Source organism: Lepidochelys kempii, chromosome 6 (assembly GCF_965140285.1).
Source record: "Lepidochelys kempii isolate rLepKem1 chromosome 6, rLepKem1.hap1, whole genome shotgun sequence".
NCBI lineage: Eukaryota > Metazoa > Chordata > Testudines > Cheloniidae > Lepidochelys > Lepidochelys kempii.
The window spans coordinates 5249610-5266913 of record NC_136385.1 but is presented as its reverse complement, the minus strand read 5'-3'; the positions used below and the strand labels follow the sequence as shown (position 1 = coordinate 5266913).

The 17304-nt window shown below is 48.8% G+C and overlaps 1 protein-coding gene across 7 annotated transcripts in view; it reads left to right on the top strand.

Moving 5' to 3' along the window:
• LOC140912354 (uncharacterized) overlaps positions 1 to 7690 on the top strand; it is a 70335-nt gene extending 62645 nt beyond the window's left edge. For 2 of the 7 annotated variants that reach the window (XM_073346610.2, XM_073346608.2), the window contains exons 20-22: positions 1118 to 1156; positions 2455 to 2743; positions 3287 to 7690. In XM_073346610.2, coding sequence (XP_073202711.1) covers positions 1118 to 1156; positions 2455 to 2743; positions 3287 to 3356 — 398 coding nt within the window. In that variant the 3' untranslated portion in view covers positions 3357 to 7690. The other 5 variants (XR_012159273.2, XM_073346611.2, XM_078853111.1 and 2 more) reach the window with 5 other exon arrangements.
• Positions 7691 to 17304: the final 9614 nt, after the last annotated feature.

Sequence of the window (17304 nt, the reverse complement as noted above, 5' to 3'; positions counted from 1 at the left end):
GCTGGGAAGTTGTGATTCCACCTAGGAGAGGGCAGGGAGCACAGACACACCAGCTAACTCATTGCTCCCTGGCTGGCCTCGCACCCAGGGGTAATGTCCATCCAGCCAGCCTCGCTCCCAACCCAACATCAGACCCAGAGTGTATCCAGCCTATAGGTGGAGACTACACCCAACTAGGACAGTACATTGATTGATGTCCCCTCATCTTTCATTGCTCAGGGTGGTATTATCAGAATCTCCTTCCTTAGAAGTTTTTTAAGGTCAGGCTTGACAAAGCCCTGGCTGGGATGATTTAACTGGGGATTGGTCCTGCTTTGAGGACCTGAGGTCCCTTCCAACCCTGATATTCTATGATTCTATGATTAACTGCATTAGCTCCTGACCTTGCATTCACCAGCATGAAGACCCATATCTCTTTGCACAGGTGCCCTGCGCTCCTGAGAATTATCACTGAGCAGAACTGAATCTCTCAGCATTGTTTTGTGCCTATTGCACCCATAAGTGCATCATCCTTTCCTCTTGTCTCATCTCTCCCTGCTCAGCCCAGAGGAATCAAGGGGCTCAAGTTCTCTCAGCCATATGGCCACCCCAGGTCCTCCATAGTCCTAGCACACGCAAACATTGTTCAACCCTCTCAGCGATATTAAGGTACTCATCAAAAGGACATGACTGCTGTCTAAACCTGTCAATCCCCTGCTCTAACTATCAGCCCACACTCCTTCACATGGCTAAAAGAAGAACCCAGGAGTCTGGTGCCTTCATTCCAAGACCATCTTTCCCTCCCTATTCACAAACTCAGCATGGTGGGTGCTGTAAAATGGCCTGATGCTGGTTGGTGCTGAGCTCCTGAACTCCCATTTGGAGTGGTGAGCACTTAACCCTCCTCAGGATCAGGCCGTAAGAGTGAATTAATAAGCCCCCCTCTTAGCCTCACGGTGAAGAGATCCATGGAAATTACTGCTCAGGGCAGTAGCTACAGAGATACAGAGTTAGTACATGGTAATTAGCTGCACTGCCATGTGAGTGGCTTAGCCAGTCAGATACCAGATATCGAGTGGGATCTCTCATGAGCAGCACGAACCCAGTATCTGATTCCCTCTTTCCTTCTCTCTTCCAGGGGATGTGAAGCTTCCTGGCTCCACCCCAACACGAGCAGGTCAGTACGAATTCATGGAGCTTGTGATCCCGGTGTCTAATCCCAGTTGTTCTCTCAGAGGCCCAGATCCTCCTGCCTGCAGCACAGGGGTTTGCGTGGAGAAGCTCCATTAGGTCCCATCAATTCCCTGTCCACTTAGGGGCCAAGGTAAGGATCCCAGGGCCCTGCCCAGTGGCGAAGAACCATCGGTTCTTCTCCAGATCATCTTTAAATCCCAGAGGATAAACTGTGGGGGGATCATCCTGCCTTGGACCAGTGTGAGGATAGGCTAGATGGGACCTGAGCAACCTTCTCCACCTTCGGTGCCAAGCTAGGATTGTAGGATTCTCCTCTACTGTGTATTTCTCTGGGGTTTGATCAGTTTAAATGTCAATAGAGCTTCCCTCGAGGACACCATTCCCCTGTCCCCTGGATCTCTCCGTTAGGACATGACTCTGGATACTAGAGAACTAGCTGGTCTAACACCACAAGAGAGTTAAAATATTCAAGAAACAGTGGTAAGTTTACTGCCCATCCTCTCTGTAGGATACGTAAAATATCTGTTTTTCAGATGAACACTGAGGGGTTTTTTACTGAAATGTTTGTTAGTCCCAAAAGGTTCTTTGAACTTTAGCATCAGTGACGATTCATTTACAAAAGTCATGCCAGGAAATGTATCACTTCTCCTATTTGAGATGTCAGTTATCCAATCAGTCAAGTGCTCCTTGAAAGAATAATTTAGCTGGCTGCAGCTACTAAAATGTCAAGTAGTTAACATTATTGACATTTATCCCTTTACGGTTCCAGTATTAACATACTATTGAGTTGAACTGGGGCATTTCACACCTCTCTGACCTATTTTTTAAGTTTCTCTGTAGACTTGGACAGATGCCATTGCATCTGTTTATGTGAGGGTTGCATTAAAAGATTTTCTTTACAACTATAAAGGCTAGCTGGGGAGTTGTTTTTTAGTTAAAATAATAATTGATGGGGCCACATAATACATTGTACATGGGGCCTTAGGAAGAGCTTGTCAACCACCATTGTGGAGGACTGATTACTCTACAGGGCAAGAGGAAGGTGGGAGCTGGTATGTCCCTGTCCATCCATCAGTGGCCAGCCTCCAGGAAATCAGTTGACTTCATGTCACCAGTTCTCATTGTCCCACTTAGCTCTCTGTCCTCTGAGCCTCTGATCCTAGGGAGAGGGGGTGAGGAAGAGGAGCTGGGAGAAGGTGGAGAAACAGAGGCTGAGGGATGAGGGATGCACTGGAAAGCATAAAAGTAGAGACATAGTGACAGACAAGGCTCTGTTTTCAGCAAACATCCGAGACAAGATGCCTGAGACCTTGAGAGATGCCTTGCAGGAGACTCTGGATGAGCTGGGGAGTGCAGATATCAAGAGATTCAAGTCCAAATTGAACCATATGAAGCTACCAGAGGGGTACAAGAGGATCCCCAATGGGATGCTGGAGGAGGCCAACTCCCTGACCGTGTGTGACCTGCTGGTACAGTACTACAAGATGGATGGGGCTGCTGAGGTAGCCATTCAAGCCCTAAAGGGAATCAACCAGAATGAGCTGGCAGGAAAGCTTGAGACGGATACCAGGTGAGTGAGGGTTGGGTGGAGCTTCCATTTACTCCCTCTTGGCTTCAATTTCCATCTCTTCGATCTGACTATTTCAGGACATCAGGCTGTGGCCTTTTCCTGGAAGGGTTTTTATCTTTCTCTCCCATGCTCAGCTCTCCAGGGTCTGAGGCCTTTGCAAGAACTAACAGACATTACAGTAAAATGATCAGTCTCTCTCCTCAATAGTTGGCATTTTCAGTAGAGCATTCTCTTTCCGAAAGCACCCCTGTCTTAGACAGATCTGGGGTCCTCTTCCATTGTTACAAATAATTCACACACAAAGCCAAAAGCTTTACAATGTGTGTGCACTGAGCGGTTCCTTCCCCTCCCCATCCCCTGGTAAGACAGGAGTCACATGGGCCCACATCTCAAAAGTATTGGATGTCAAATTCCTGGTGAAATCAATGGGAATTAGGAGCCTAAATACTTTTGTGGATCTGGGCCATAGTGAGCAGCAAGATGTGCTGAGTGCACAGGACAGCTCCATCCAGTGGAGTCCTAAATCTCTATTATGTTCTGCAGGAGAATTCCAGCTGGCACTGATTCCATATGTAGCCGTTTTTCTGCAGTGCAGTTGGGATCGCCCATCTGAAGATGAGCGCACTCCCGACAGAAATGAACTGATCACAGCTGGTCCAGCGAGGTCTCTCCATTTGTCTGAAGAAATGTTAGCGAGATTCAGTGCGAGCCTTTCCATGCAATTACAACAGCACGTCCCTGAAGAAGCAGAAGTCGCATATCACCACAGCACAGCTCCCAGGGCTGACCCCGGAGCAGGAATCTGTTTCCCAGGCAGGAATTCCTCTGGTGCTGATCACAGTATTAGCTGAGTAAGTCACAGACATCAACTGAGGGGGCCCCCTGATGAACTAGGGAACTATTATTCCCATGTCACAGCATGCACTGGTTCTTTGGGGGGCTGGGGCTCAGCTGCAATGTGCTAACCTTAGCCCACCTTCCCAGGTGAACGGAGTGACGCCCAGGACCATATGATGGGAGCTTGTGACTAGAAAGCAGTCTGCGGAGAGCATAAGGGCAGCCTGAGCTCCCTCTGGGAGAGTCTGGGGTAGGGAGCCTGCTGCACTGATGGCACCTGATAACTCTCTGAAGCCTGCAGAAAGACCTGCAAGGAGCCAGAGCTTGTTGAGGCATTAGCCTCAGCTGGCAAGGCTACCAAGAACATTGAGCAGGAGACTGGGCTATAAAAAAGGGGAAACCATTTTAAACTGAAAGGACTAATTGATCCAGGGGAAGAGGGCTGGAAGGCTTGGACTTTTACTTTCTGATAATGAAGAACATTAGGGGAGCAGCATTGTGAAAACAGCCGCTATGGTGGCTTGTTTTAGGTAAGATTAGAAGGTAAACTGAGACAGTGGCAGGCCTGAAGCTAGACAGGGTAAGTCCCTGTCTGGAGTGGCTCATGACCGTGAACCAAATGCCTTAAACTGGTGGTATGTTCTAGAATTAGATTTTACCAAGCCAGTAACAAATGTGAACTCCTGGATCACCATAAGAGTCTTACTATGGAGTCCCAGACAGTCCCCTTAGACTCTCCAGGCAAACTTGACTTAGTGATAAATGATCATTTACACCAAAAAACAGACAATATTCTGGTTGCTTTCAGTCCCAACAGACCTGTCCTTTACTCCAGCTCAATTGGTACCCTAGATCTTACACCAAAAACAACCCCTGCAGCCAATACTGTAATAATAAAACTGTAGATAGTTTAACTAGGAAAGAGAAGTAAGAGAACTAAGCACAGGTTAAAGAAAGCAAACATATACAAACCAATGAGTCACCTCTAAATCCTAAGAGTGACAGAGTTGTAGTGAGCGACTATTCCAAGTGTCTTCCAGGGCAGACCCATGAGGCAGCCACTGGGGATCTCTGGTTTCAGTTTGGTTTCTCTGGCCCTTTGAGAATTCAAACATCAAAGAGATGAAAAATCTTCATGCCACCTGTTTTCATTTCTATCTTATAGCAGATGGGAAGAGGCCTTCTGCACATACTTCTCCATGGGTGGATGGAGCAATTAGCAAAGCTTTTGTCTTATAATGGCCCACCTAAATTTTGATAGCCCTCCTGGATGGGTACAGGGGTAGGGGGGACAATTCCTGGGCCTGGGTTCACAAGTCCAGAGAAAACATTTTCCAAGTTATAAAGCAAAACTTACATATTGTCTTGTAGCATGGAATACAGACTTTACAAGTGAGATTAATGCCTCCAGCCTCCTCTATGCAAATAAGCCCCATCCCCATCCCCTGGGGCTAACGAGGGCTCAGGTGGCCCTGTGGTGGGAGGGGCACTGGAAATGTCCCTGGGGTGACCTGACACAAGGGAGCCGGGGGCTGTGTGTGTGTCTCAGATTGAATGCCCCTTCCTGGCCACCCACTAGGGCAGCTGTGAGGGGGATCCAAGCCTCTGTACTCTCAATCCCCTGGGGTGCATTAAACTTTTGAGACCTGAATGGAGTCCTGCCGCTGCCCCAATCTCGGGCCCCCTAGGCCAGTGGCTCTCAACCTTTCCAGACTATTGCACCCCTTTCAAAAGTCTGATTTGTCTTGTGTACCCCCAAGTTTATACCTCACTTAAACTTACAAAATGAGACATAAACATACGGAAGTATCACAGCACACCATTACTGAAAAATTGCTTTTACTTTTTCATTTTTCAAATAAATTGATTGGAACATAAATATTGTACTTACATTTCAGTGTGTCGTCTATAGAGCAGTGTAAACAAGACATTGTCCATATGAAATTTTAGTTTGTACTGACTGCGCTCGTGCTTTTTATGTAGCCTGTTGTAAAACTAAGCAAATATCTGGATGAGTTGATGTGCCCCCTGGAAGACCTCTGCATACCCTTTATGGTACGTGTACCCCTGGTTGAGAACCATTGCCCTACGCCCCGCCCCCAGGACAGAGACGTGCTACCTGTCACCCCCCTTCTGAGCATCAGAGCCACGGTGCAGCCGCCCAGCCCTGCTTCACACAGCGCTGATCCTTCAGCCTGCCCCCTACTCAAACACCCCCTGTCCCGGAACGGCACCCAGAGATGTGAAGCTTCTGGTCTGCACTTCACTCCCTCGGGCACACAGCCATTGTGAATCAGTCAGTGCGCATGTGTGCATAGACACACACATGCATTTGTGCACACTCACACATACACTCTGTATTCAATCTATCAACTTTATAGGATTAAACAGAAAGCGCGTAAGGCCCAAGAGAGCACAGACCACACAGAACAGTCAGCCATCCCAGACACAATGTCTGGCGCTAGTTCACCCTTCACTTGGGAGCCCTTGGGGAGCATCTATATTCCCTCAGGCAGGCAGGGTCTTTTACCCCACTGCCTACCGCCCTGCAGCAGCCTGCTTCATCTGACTCCAGTACAAGATGGCTCTCATCCCCTGTGCCTCCCTTTATAGATTCTTGCTGGGGTCACCTACCCACCTGCTGCTTTTGGTCTCTTTGGTAACTATTTAAGGTTGCCAGCTTTATAAATGCTGGAAACTGGACCCCCCCCCGAGGCCCCACCCCATGTTTTCCCCCAATTCCCTACCCCTGCTCCGCCTCTTTCCCCAAGGCCCCGCCCTTGTCTGCCTTCCCCCCCCCCCCCCCCCCAAGGGCCACCCCCATCACTGGCTCCTCTTCCTCCTCCCCTGTCACTCACTGTATCGGCTCAAGCCTGCCTGCAGGTAGGAGGCAACCCCAGCTGAGCAGGGGCTGGTGTGAGTTAATGGCCCGGCACTTGGCCCCACCCCGCAGTAACCAGACTTGTGGTTCAGGTGCCATTTACAGTTGCCAGGTCCTGAAACCCAGACACCTGTCAACCCTAAATGGCATCCGACACAGAAGCCAAAAATCAGACTGTCTGGGTAAAACCCAGACAGGTGGCAACCCTACCCTATCCCCTTCTCTTCCCCTGCCCTACCCCCTATCTCCTTCTTCTCTCCGCTCCATCCCCTTTCCTCTCCCCATTGTCCCCACCCCATCCCACTCCCCATCCCCTATCCCTTTCTCTTCCCCTGCCCCATCCCCTCCTTCTTCCTCTCCACAACCCATCCCCTTTCCTCTCCACACTGTCCAGTGCCTCATTCCCACTCCCATCTCCTCTTCCCTGCCCCATCCCCCTTCCTTCCCCACTGCCTCTTCCTCCAACCCCATCCCACCCCCTTGCCCTTCTCCCCCCATGAGCACTCACCATTGTATGGAAACAGGACCCAGCACACACAAAAGAGGATGATAATGGGCACTAGGACCCAGGAGGCAGCGTTCTGGAGCTGCCACCCTCAGCTGTGGGGAGGGGTGGAGTGAGCCAGCACAGCATGGGAAGGACAGAGGCCCCTTCCCTCCCAACAGACTGATCAGAGTAAGCCCTGCTTGGCACTTGCAGAAATACACGGTTGGGGGGGGGGGGGCAATGCTTCCCTGCAAATTACACCCATGGCTGGCGTGGGTTGATAAACTTGTACCTCCCCCACACCCATGGACTGGTAACTTGACTTTTGGTGTCCGGTCAACAGTGCTGACTGGACACTGCTGGGTTCCCTTTTAGACCAGACTTTCCAGTCCAAAACCAGACATCTGGCAACTCTAACTAACTTTCCAGTACTTCCAACCCTCCTCCCTTCAGACACAGATGTTTAACTTTGGAAAGACCATCACTGGGTGCTGATCACTCACCATTGTCTCGGGCCTGGCAGAGATGTGACACAGCCCTGCTAACTCACCTGGGATCCCCAGGCACATAGGCTTTCCATGACGCAACAATGTCACAATACAATTTCATCAAATCAGCCACTATTCAGAAGTTTTACAGGCAGAGCCCCCAGTTCCTCACAGAGGGCAGGGGAGCTCAGCATGTCCTTGGGTTGCCAGTTAAAACAACACAGTGAAATTACCCCAGGGAGCCTGAGGGAGGGAGGGGAATCAAAGAAGGGTGTAGGGTCAGGGAAATTTAGGGATGGGGCAGTTCGGGGTGGGGAGTTATGGACAGCAGGGGTAGTTCAGTCCAGGGGGCACAAATGGGCTTCATTAACCAGCAAGAACTCACCCATCTCCCCAGTGACTTCCCAACCCCAGACGGTGATGGACATTTTCCCTTCTCCCCTGAGATGGGCCTGAGGCCTTTCCCTGGCTCATCTGGGCTCCTTGGGGCTCCAGCAGGGCCCAGCTCTAGGCCACAGCTCAGGCTTTTCCAGGCCCTTAGCCCTGGCAGCAGCTTCTCTCCCTGCACCCCATCCCATCAGCCCAGCTGGGCCCTTCTCCCTGGGTAGGGGATTGTCATAAATATAGAGAGAAGGGTAGCATAAAATCCCTCCTTGGCAGCTGTACTGAATTGCCTTACCTGTAAGGGTTTAAGTAGTTCAAATAACCTAGCTGGCACCTGACCAGAAGGACCAATGAGGAAAGAAGATACTTTCAAATCTGGGGGGAGAAGGTTTTGTTTGGGCTCTCTCTTTGTTGTTCCCTCTCCAGATGGAGAGAGAAGCCAAGGAGGTACAACATCTCCTGAAAATATACCTGGAATATTCCATCTAAAATTATAGAAACTGTAAGTAGGGTAAGGAAATGCGTTAGGTTATCTTTTGTTTTAGCTTGTGAATTTTCCTGTGCTGCAGAGGTAGTTTTATTCCTGTTTTTGTAACTGTGAAGTTGAGTCCAGAGGGGAGTCCTCTGTGTTTTAAATCTTTTTATTTATCCTGTAAAGTTACCTTCCATCCTGATTTTGCAGGTGTGATTCTTTTATTTTTTTTCCTTATAAATAAAGTTTTTCTTTTAAGAACCTGATTTGTTTCAGGGTCCTGAAGACAAAGGGTCTGGTCTGTGCCTCATTGCTAAGGCAATTGGTTGGTATATTATTCTCAAGCCTTCCCAGGAAAGGGGGTGAAAGGGCTTCGGGGAATATTTTGGGGGGATAGGGATTCCAAGTGACCCTTCCCTGAATTGTTGTGTAAATCACTTGGTGGTGGTAGCAATACCATCCAAGGACAAGGAAAGGAATTTGTGCCTTGGGGAAGTTTCAACCTAAGCTGGTAGAATATAAGCGTAGGGGTCTTTCAAGCGGGTCCCCACATCTGTACCCCAGAGTTCAGAGTGTGGGGGGGAGACCCCTGACATGGTGGCAGAGTGGTGGGATCATTTTGAACCAGAAGCACAGACCTCAGGATTTTAAAAGGACACTTTTCTCCTTTTGGCTGCTTGAAAACCAGGGAGGTTTTTTTTTTTAAAGGGCACTTTTTTTTTTAAACTGAGAGCAGCTGGAGTTTTTTGTTTTTTGCCTGAGGGCAGAGTAGTTAAGCTACAGCAAGGGTATTCACAAGCTGTTTTTTCCCCCTAGCTCTTGGGATAGGCTACAGTAAGGGCAGGAAAGTTAGCAAAAATGACTGACAGTGAGGTCCAGAAAAAACTGGAATTAGCCAGATTGGAGGCTGAAGAAAAACAGAACAAACACGAAAGACAAATGGAATTAAAGCACTTGGAGTTGGAAGTGAGGGAGAATAAAGAGGTGAAGCTCTTGGAGACGAAAATAGAGCCGGAAAGGGCTAAGCTGGGTCCAGCAGGTAACCCTAACAGTCCTTCACCAGGTACTGCTCCCCATTCCAAGAAATTCCCCACATACAAGGTAGGTGATAATACAGAGGCCTTCTTAGAAAATTTTGAAAGAGCCTCCCTTGGGTACAACATCCCTACAGACTAGTATATGGTGGAGTTGAGGCCACAGATCAGTGGACCCTTAGCAGAGGTGGCAGCTGAAATGCCTAAAGAACACTTGAATGAGTACAACCTTTTAAAGAAAAAGGCCAGAATTAGAATGGGGCTAACACCTGAGCATACCTGTCGGCGGTTCAGAGCCCGAAGGTGGAAACCAGAAGTAACATTTTCCTGACACGCCTACCACATTGTCAAAAATTGGGATACCTGGAAATCAGAAGCAAGTGTTAAATCTCTGGAAGATCTGTCTCTCCTAGTGTAAATGGAGCAGTTCTTAGAGGGTATTCTTGAGGAAATAGAAAGGTACCTCCTAGATGGGAAGCCCAAAACTGTAATCGAAGCGGGGGAGATTGGAACCAAATGGGTGGAGGTGGTGGAAAAAAAGAAAGCTAGTAGCAGTTGGAGCAATTATCAGAAGGGACACCCCTAGACCACACCCTACCACTGGGGCCAGCCCAAGGCCCCACCTACTCCCCAAGGAAAACACCAGACACCTAATCGTCCCACCATACCATTCTCCAGCAACCCACCTCATCTCAGTGACCAGTCAGCTGGGCGATGTTTTAAATGTAATGATCTGGGGCATGTAAAGGCCAACTGTCCGAAGAACCCCAACACATTACAGTTCATGGCACTAGGGTCACACCAAAGGTCCTCAGGCCCAGATGCCTCCCAGATACCCTCAGAGGGAAGGGAAACTGTGAGAGTGGGTGGGAAGAAGTTTATTGTGTGGAGGGACACTGGAGCACAGGTGTCAGCTATCCACCAATCCTTAGTGGACCCCAAATTCATCAACCCAGAGGCCCAAGTGACAATTCAACCCTTCAAGTCAAACTCTACATCGCTTCCAGAGGGATCAAGCCCAAGTCCACAATCCAGTGAGGAACTGACGTCTCCAGCATCGAGGGAACAGTTCCAGGCCAAGAAGGAAGGAGGTGAAAGCCTCCAGGGAGATTGGACGGCGGCACAGAGTAACCCACCACCTCTCAGTTCTTCTAATCGATCCCAGTTTGTTGAAGAAAGAGGACTTTTATACAAGGAAACTCTTTCTGGTGGGCACCAGGAAGACTGGCATCCTCAAAGATAGTTGGTAGTTCCAACTAAGTACCGGGTAAAGATCTTGAGCTTATCCCACAATCATCTTAGTGGCCATGCTGTGCTGAACAGGACCAAAGACCATTTGGGGAAGCCATTCCACTGGGAGGGAATGGGCAAGGACATTTCTACTTATGTCCAGTCTTGTGAGGTGTGCCAAAGAGTGGGAAAACCCCAAGACCTGGTCAAAGCCCCTCTCCAGCCACTCCCCATCATTGAAGTTCCATTTCAGCAAGTAGCTGTGGATATTCTGGGTCCTTTTCTGAAAAAGACACCCAGAGGAAAGCAGTGCATACTGACTTTCATGGATTTTGCCACCCGATGGCTGGAAGCAGTAGCTCTAAGCAACACCAGGGCTAAAAGTGTATGCCAGGCATTAACAGACATTTAATGGCCCTCATAGTTTGGCCCTCCGACATCCTTATGGATTCAGGAACTAATTTCCTGGCAGGAACCATCAAAAGCCTTTGGGAAGCTCATGGGATGAATCACTTTGTTGCCAACCCTTACCATCATCAAACAAATGGCCTGGTGGAGAAATTTAATGGAACTTTGGGGGCGATGATACGTAAATTCATAAATGAGCACTCCAATGATTGGGACCTAGTGTTGCAGTAGTTGCTCTTTGCCTACAGGGCAGTACCACATCCCAGTTTAGGGTTTTCACCATTTGAACTTGTGTATGGCTGCGAGGTTAAGGGGCTATTGCAGTTGGTGAAGCAGCAATGGGAGGGGTTTACGCCTTCTCCAGGAACTAACATTCTGGACTTTGTAACCAACCTACAAAACACTCTCCGAACCTCTTTAGCCTTTGGTAGAGAAAACTTAAAGGTGCTCAGGAAGAGCAAAAGGCCTGGTATGATAACTATGCCAGAGAATGTTCCTTCGAAGTAGGAGACCAGGTCATGGTCTTGAAGGTGCTCCAGACGCATAAGATGGAAGCATCATGGGAAGGGCCAGTTACAGTCCAAGAGCGCCTGGGAGCTGTTAACTATCTCATAGCATCCCCCACCTCAAACCTAAAACCTAAAGTGTACCATGTTAATTCTCTAAAGCCCTGTTATTCCAGAAAATTAAAGGTTTGTCAGTTTACATCCCAGGGAGGAGACAACGCTGAGTGGCCTAAAGGTGTCTACTACGAAGGAAAAAGTGCTGGTGGCGTGGAAGAGGTGAACCTCTCCATGACCCTTGGGCGTATGCAGCGATAGCAGATCAAGGAGCTGTGCACTAGCTACGCGCCGACGTTCTCAGCCACCCCAGGACTGACTGAACGGGCATACCACTCCATTGACACAGGTAATGCTCACCCAATTAGAGCCCGACCTTACCGGGTGTCTCCTCAAGCTAAAACTGCTATAGAATGGAAGATCCAGGATATGCTACAAATGGGTGTAATCTGCCCCTCTGGCAGTGCATGGGCATCTCCAGTGGTTCTAGTTCCCAAACCGGATGGGGAAGTATGTTTTTGCATGGACTACCATAAGCTAAATGCTGTGACTAAAATGCCAGACAACTATCCAGTGCCACGCACAGATGAGCTATTGGAGAAACTGGGATGGGCCCAGTTCATCTCTACCTTGGACTTAACCAAGGAGTACTGACAAGTATCGCTTGATGAACCCACCAAGGAAAGGTCCGCCTCCATCACCTATAAGGGGCTGTATGAATTTAATGTGCTCCCTTTCAGTCTGCGAAATGCACCTGCCTCCTTCCAGAAACTTGTAGATAGTCTCCTAGCAGGATTGGGAGAATCTGCAGTTGCCTAACTTGATGATGTGGCCATCTTTTCTGATTCATGGGCAGAACACCTGGAGCATCTCCAGAAAGTCTTCAGGTGCATAAGGCAGGCCGGACTACCTGTTAAGGGTAAAAAGTGTCAAATAGGACTGAACAGAGTGACTTACCGTGGACACCATGTTGGTCAAGAAACTATCAACCCCCTACAGGCCAAAGTGGATGCTATCCAAAAGTGGCCTGTCCCGAAGTCAAAGAAACAGGTCCAATCCTTCTTAGGCTTGGCTGGATATTACAGGCCATTTGTACTACACTACAGCTAAATCGTCACCCCACTGACAGACCTGACCAAAAAGAAACAGCTAAATGCAGTTCAGTAGACTGAAGAGTGTCAGAAGGCCTTTAACCAGCTTAAAGCGACACTCATGTCTGACCCTGCGCTAAGGGCCCCAGACTTTGACAAACCGTTCCTAGTAACCACAGATGCGTCCGAGCATGGTGTGGGAGCAGTTTTAATGCAGAAAGGACCTGATCAAGAATTCCACCCTGTAGTGTTTCTCAGCAAAAAACTGTCTGAAAGGGAAAGCCACTGGTCAATCACAGAGAAGGAATGTTACGCCATTGTGTATGCTCTGGAAAAGCTACACCCATACATTTGGGGACGGCGTTTCCACCTGCAAACCGACCATGCTGCACTGAAGTGGCTTCATACCATCAAGGAAAATAACAAAAAACTTCTTCGGTGGAGTTTATCTCTCCAAGATTTTGATTTTGAAATACAACACATTTCAGGAGCTTCTAACACTTCTGATGCACTCTCCCGTGAAAGTTTCCCAGAATCAACTGGTTAAAATCATCCTTGAAATGTGGGAAATATTGTTAATTTTTATATTATCAGTAGTATATCTAAAGGTGCATGTGTCTTATTAACTCTGTTTTCTCCCAAAGCTCCAGGAAGAAATCCCAGCCAGTGTGGAATAGGCTGTCCAGCATCATCTGTGATTTGTGGGGTGTGTCATAAATATAAAGGGAAGGTAACAACCTTTATGTATGCAGTAACATAACATCCTTCCTGGCCAGAGGTACAGAATCCCCTTACCTGTAAGGGGTTAATCAGTTCAATTAACCTAGCTGGCACCTGACCAGAGGGACCAATGGGAAAAGAAGATACTTTCAAATCAGGGGGCTGGGGGGGGAGTTTTGTTTGTGCTCTCTTTGTTGTTCCCTATGTTCTCGGTGCCCTCCTGGGCAATCCCTTTGAACTGCTAGTGACCTGCTAATTCCTACACTTATCCAATAAGGTTGCCTTTTTAGTAGCTATCACATCAGCATGAAGGATGGGAGAGTTGGGTGCCCTGATGGCACACCCACCTTATACCTCATTCCTCAAGGACAAAGTCATCCTATGCCCGCACCCTAAATTCATACCCAAGGTCGCCTCCCTCTTCCATCTCAACCAGGCTATTTACATACCTGTATTCTTTCCCAAGCCGCATGCTGATAACAGGGAGGCGTCCCTTCACATGTTAGATGTCCGCCGAGTGCTGGCGTCCTATAGAGAGAGGACAAAAACATTCAGAAAATCACACAGGCTATTCGTATCCACAACAGAACTATTAAGAGGCCATACCATTTGCAAACAGAGACTTTCTAAATGGATCTCTAATTGTATCAACCTATGTTACCAAAATTACAATCTGCAAGCTCCTTCCAGACTTCGCACACACACCACTAGAGCTATGTCCACATTGATAGCCTTTCTCAAACATGTACCCATAATGGATATTTGTAAAGCAGCTACCTGGGCCATACTTTCACCAAACATTATGCCCTGGAACAGCAGTCAGCTGCAGCCGCTCACTTTGGTCTATCGGTGCTCTCCACCGTATATACATCAACTCCAAAGCCCTCCTCTCCACCGAGAGGCACTTCTCTTTAGTCACCTAAAGTGGAACACCCACAGGGACGCTCCTCGAAGAAGAAGAGAAGGTTACTGACTTTGTGCAATAACTGAGGTTCTTCGAGATGGTTGTCCCTGTGGATGCTCCACTACCCACCCTCCTCCCCTCTGTTTCTGAGTTTTGGCTTGATCCTCTGGGGTAGAGAAGGATCTGGGTGGCGGTTGGCTGAGCTCATGGGGTAGCCGCTCGGAGCGGCATGAGACAGCTGCCGCATGCGCGTGGCCAACCTGGGCACTGCTACCACACGTCTCCAACTAGAAGTGCAGGACACCAAGACACCTAACGTGGAGCACCCACAGGGACAACCATCTTGAAGAACTTCAGTTACTGCACAAGGTGAGTAACCTTCTCTTAAAGCATTTGAAGTGGAAACTATGAAATAAGGCTTTCCTTTTAACACCATCCCTTGTTCCCTTTCCTTTGCTCTGGAGAGAGTTTTTGAAGGGAATCTCTCCCCGCATCTGACTGCTTTTTTAGATTTGTTTGCAGTGCTGTTGTAGCCATGTTGGTCCCAGGATATTAGAGAGACAAGGTGGGTGAGCTAATATCTTTCATTGGACCAACTTCTGTTGCTGAGAGAGACACGCTTTCAAGCTCCACAGAGCTCTTCTTCAGGTCTAGGCCAGTTGTTTCTTTTCTTCCATCGCCATGGCATCTGTGAGCCAAAGCTGTTCTTGAAGTTGGCACAGTCTATATTTCTAGAGATCCTTCCTGGTTTCTTTGACACTTCCATTGGTGATTGCACTCATCTCTAGAGGATGCCCTTGGGAATCATGCCGTTGGGTGTGGATAGAGAGTACATCTTGACTGACAGTCTTGGACTTGTTATGCTGCATGAGGACCCAGGCATTGTACAGTTGCAAGCCCAGAGGGTCTGGTCTCTGCACATTTCTGAGCAGTTCCAGAGATGGTGAAACTCAAGCAAGTGTCATAAAATGTCTCTGTCACCTCTAGGTCTCCTTTGGGTGTGACCTCAGGTGGTTCAGGATTGCATTTACATACTAGGACACTGATGACTGTACGGCTCCAGTCAGTGCAAGAGTTTCCTTGCACTTAGTTGTCCGTGTTGGGTAAGGTGTGAAGAAGGTAACACCAGACCATTCCTCCCTTTTGGATGTGCACCATCACTGGGAAGGTGCAGCCACCTGCAGAACCTTTCTTGCCCAGAGGATGCTATTAAACGATCTAAGTGTTGGCTTCCTACCTTATCAGGAGGTCTGCTCTTACACCCGGGGTCACCTTCAGTTCAGATGCAATGTAAACTCAGTGTGTTTATACCTCTCAGGGGCCCCCTTGGGGAGAGGGTGGTGTCCCGTTCCTGTTTCAGAGGCCCCTTTCTGGACCACAGAACTGCTGTGGGGTTGCCTTGGAGACAGGAGCGCAGACCTCTAGTTGTACTACTCCGGATATCTTCCCCCTTACCAGAGCACGGGGTGATGGGGAGGGAGACATTTAAAATAGTCACATACAAAAAAAAAACCCACCTCAGGATGCTTCTGCAGCCCGTGAAAAGCTGAGTCCAAGGCTGGGACCCTCCAATTTACGGAGCCGCCCTTCACCAAGCCTGACCAGCCTCTCAGGTATGCTGGGTTGGGGCTGATTGTGTCCAGAGAAGCTCTTTAACCCCTTCCTCACCAGGATGGGAATCTGCCCCACCACGGTCCCCAGTTTGAAATGCCAGATCACCAATGCCTATGAAACCACTGGCAGTGATGGGGCACTGCCGGCGGTTTCTGTTGGGAATAGCACTGGGCCTTTCTTCTTGAAAGTCCTGAAGAAGATTCCATTCATGAGAATGTCACAGAGGTGAGAACTTATCAGAACCAGCAGATCCTGCACAACAGGGTCCCTATTTTCAGTTGCAGCCCCTATGTGCTAATGTAATTAAATAGCAATGTTAGGGCCAGGGCCAGGGCCAGTTCTGAACGCACTGATCACTTTCTGCTTTCACAGGAAACCCTCCCACCCTGAGCCTGGCCTCAGAAATGCCAAGAGACTTGATAAATTTCTCCTGCAAACCTGTCAAAAGGGCAAACCATCATCAGCTGACAGGACAGCTCATGAGATTCGGTGGCTTGATTTCAGACAACAACATGTCTTACACAGCTGAAGACCAAGGGTAGGTACAAAAGTCCCAAACCAAATAGCCAGTGAATGTTCTCAGGTAGCTGGTGTCTGTGTATTTCACACACCCAGGCAAACTTACCCCAGGAGAACTTTGGGTAAGTCAGGAATGAGATACAGGCCTTTCATCTCTAGGATACTGGATCCAATCCAGCCCCAGGGCTGGGGACTGGTCGACTCAGGGTGGTGGGAAACGGAATACAGGACCTTTCCTAGCTAGGGGGTGCCGGCTCCATCCAGCTTTCCATAATCACCTCACAGGGGGCTCTCGGAAGCAGCTGGTGCTGGCCCCGTTGATGGTTTATGGATCACAGGTGTGATCTAGTCTGGCAATTTCTATGTTCCTACATTTTCTCTTGTCAGAAATATGGCTGGGAAACCATTTAATTCTAACCTGGGGTCTATGCAGTCACACAAGGGATGGACTTGGCTCCTGGTCTCCCACCTGCCCCCACAGACCTGCTGTATATTGCAGCCCCCTAGCACCGGGCTCTCTCTAACCTGGAGAATCTCTGAGCAGAGATCCCTGCAAATCGGGCTCTGCTGCAGCTGCCACCTCTCTCCAGAGAGAATGGCAGGGCCCTGCCTGGGAACAATTAACTAGCCAAAGAGCAGGTAAAGATGCTGAGCCCCCAAAGAAAGAGGGAATCTACTCACCAGCTCGGCTTATACACGAGTGTCTCAAGTTTTGAGACCAGCTCGTTGTGGTTGATTCCTCTGAGGATGTTGATGGCCACCTGAAGAGCCGCCCCCGTGGTGCAGTAATTCACGATCAGGTCACACACCACGAGGCAGTTTGCCTCCTCCAGCTTCCCCTTGGGAATTCTGCTACAGCCCTGGGGCACCTCCGGAAGGTTGTTTAGTTTGGACTTGAATCGCTCAAACTCCTCTTTCCCCAGCTCATCCAG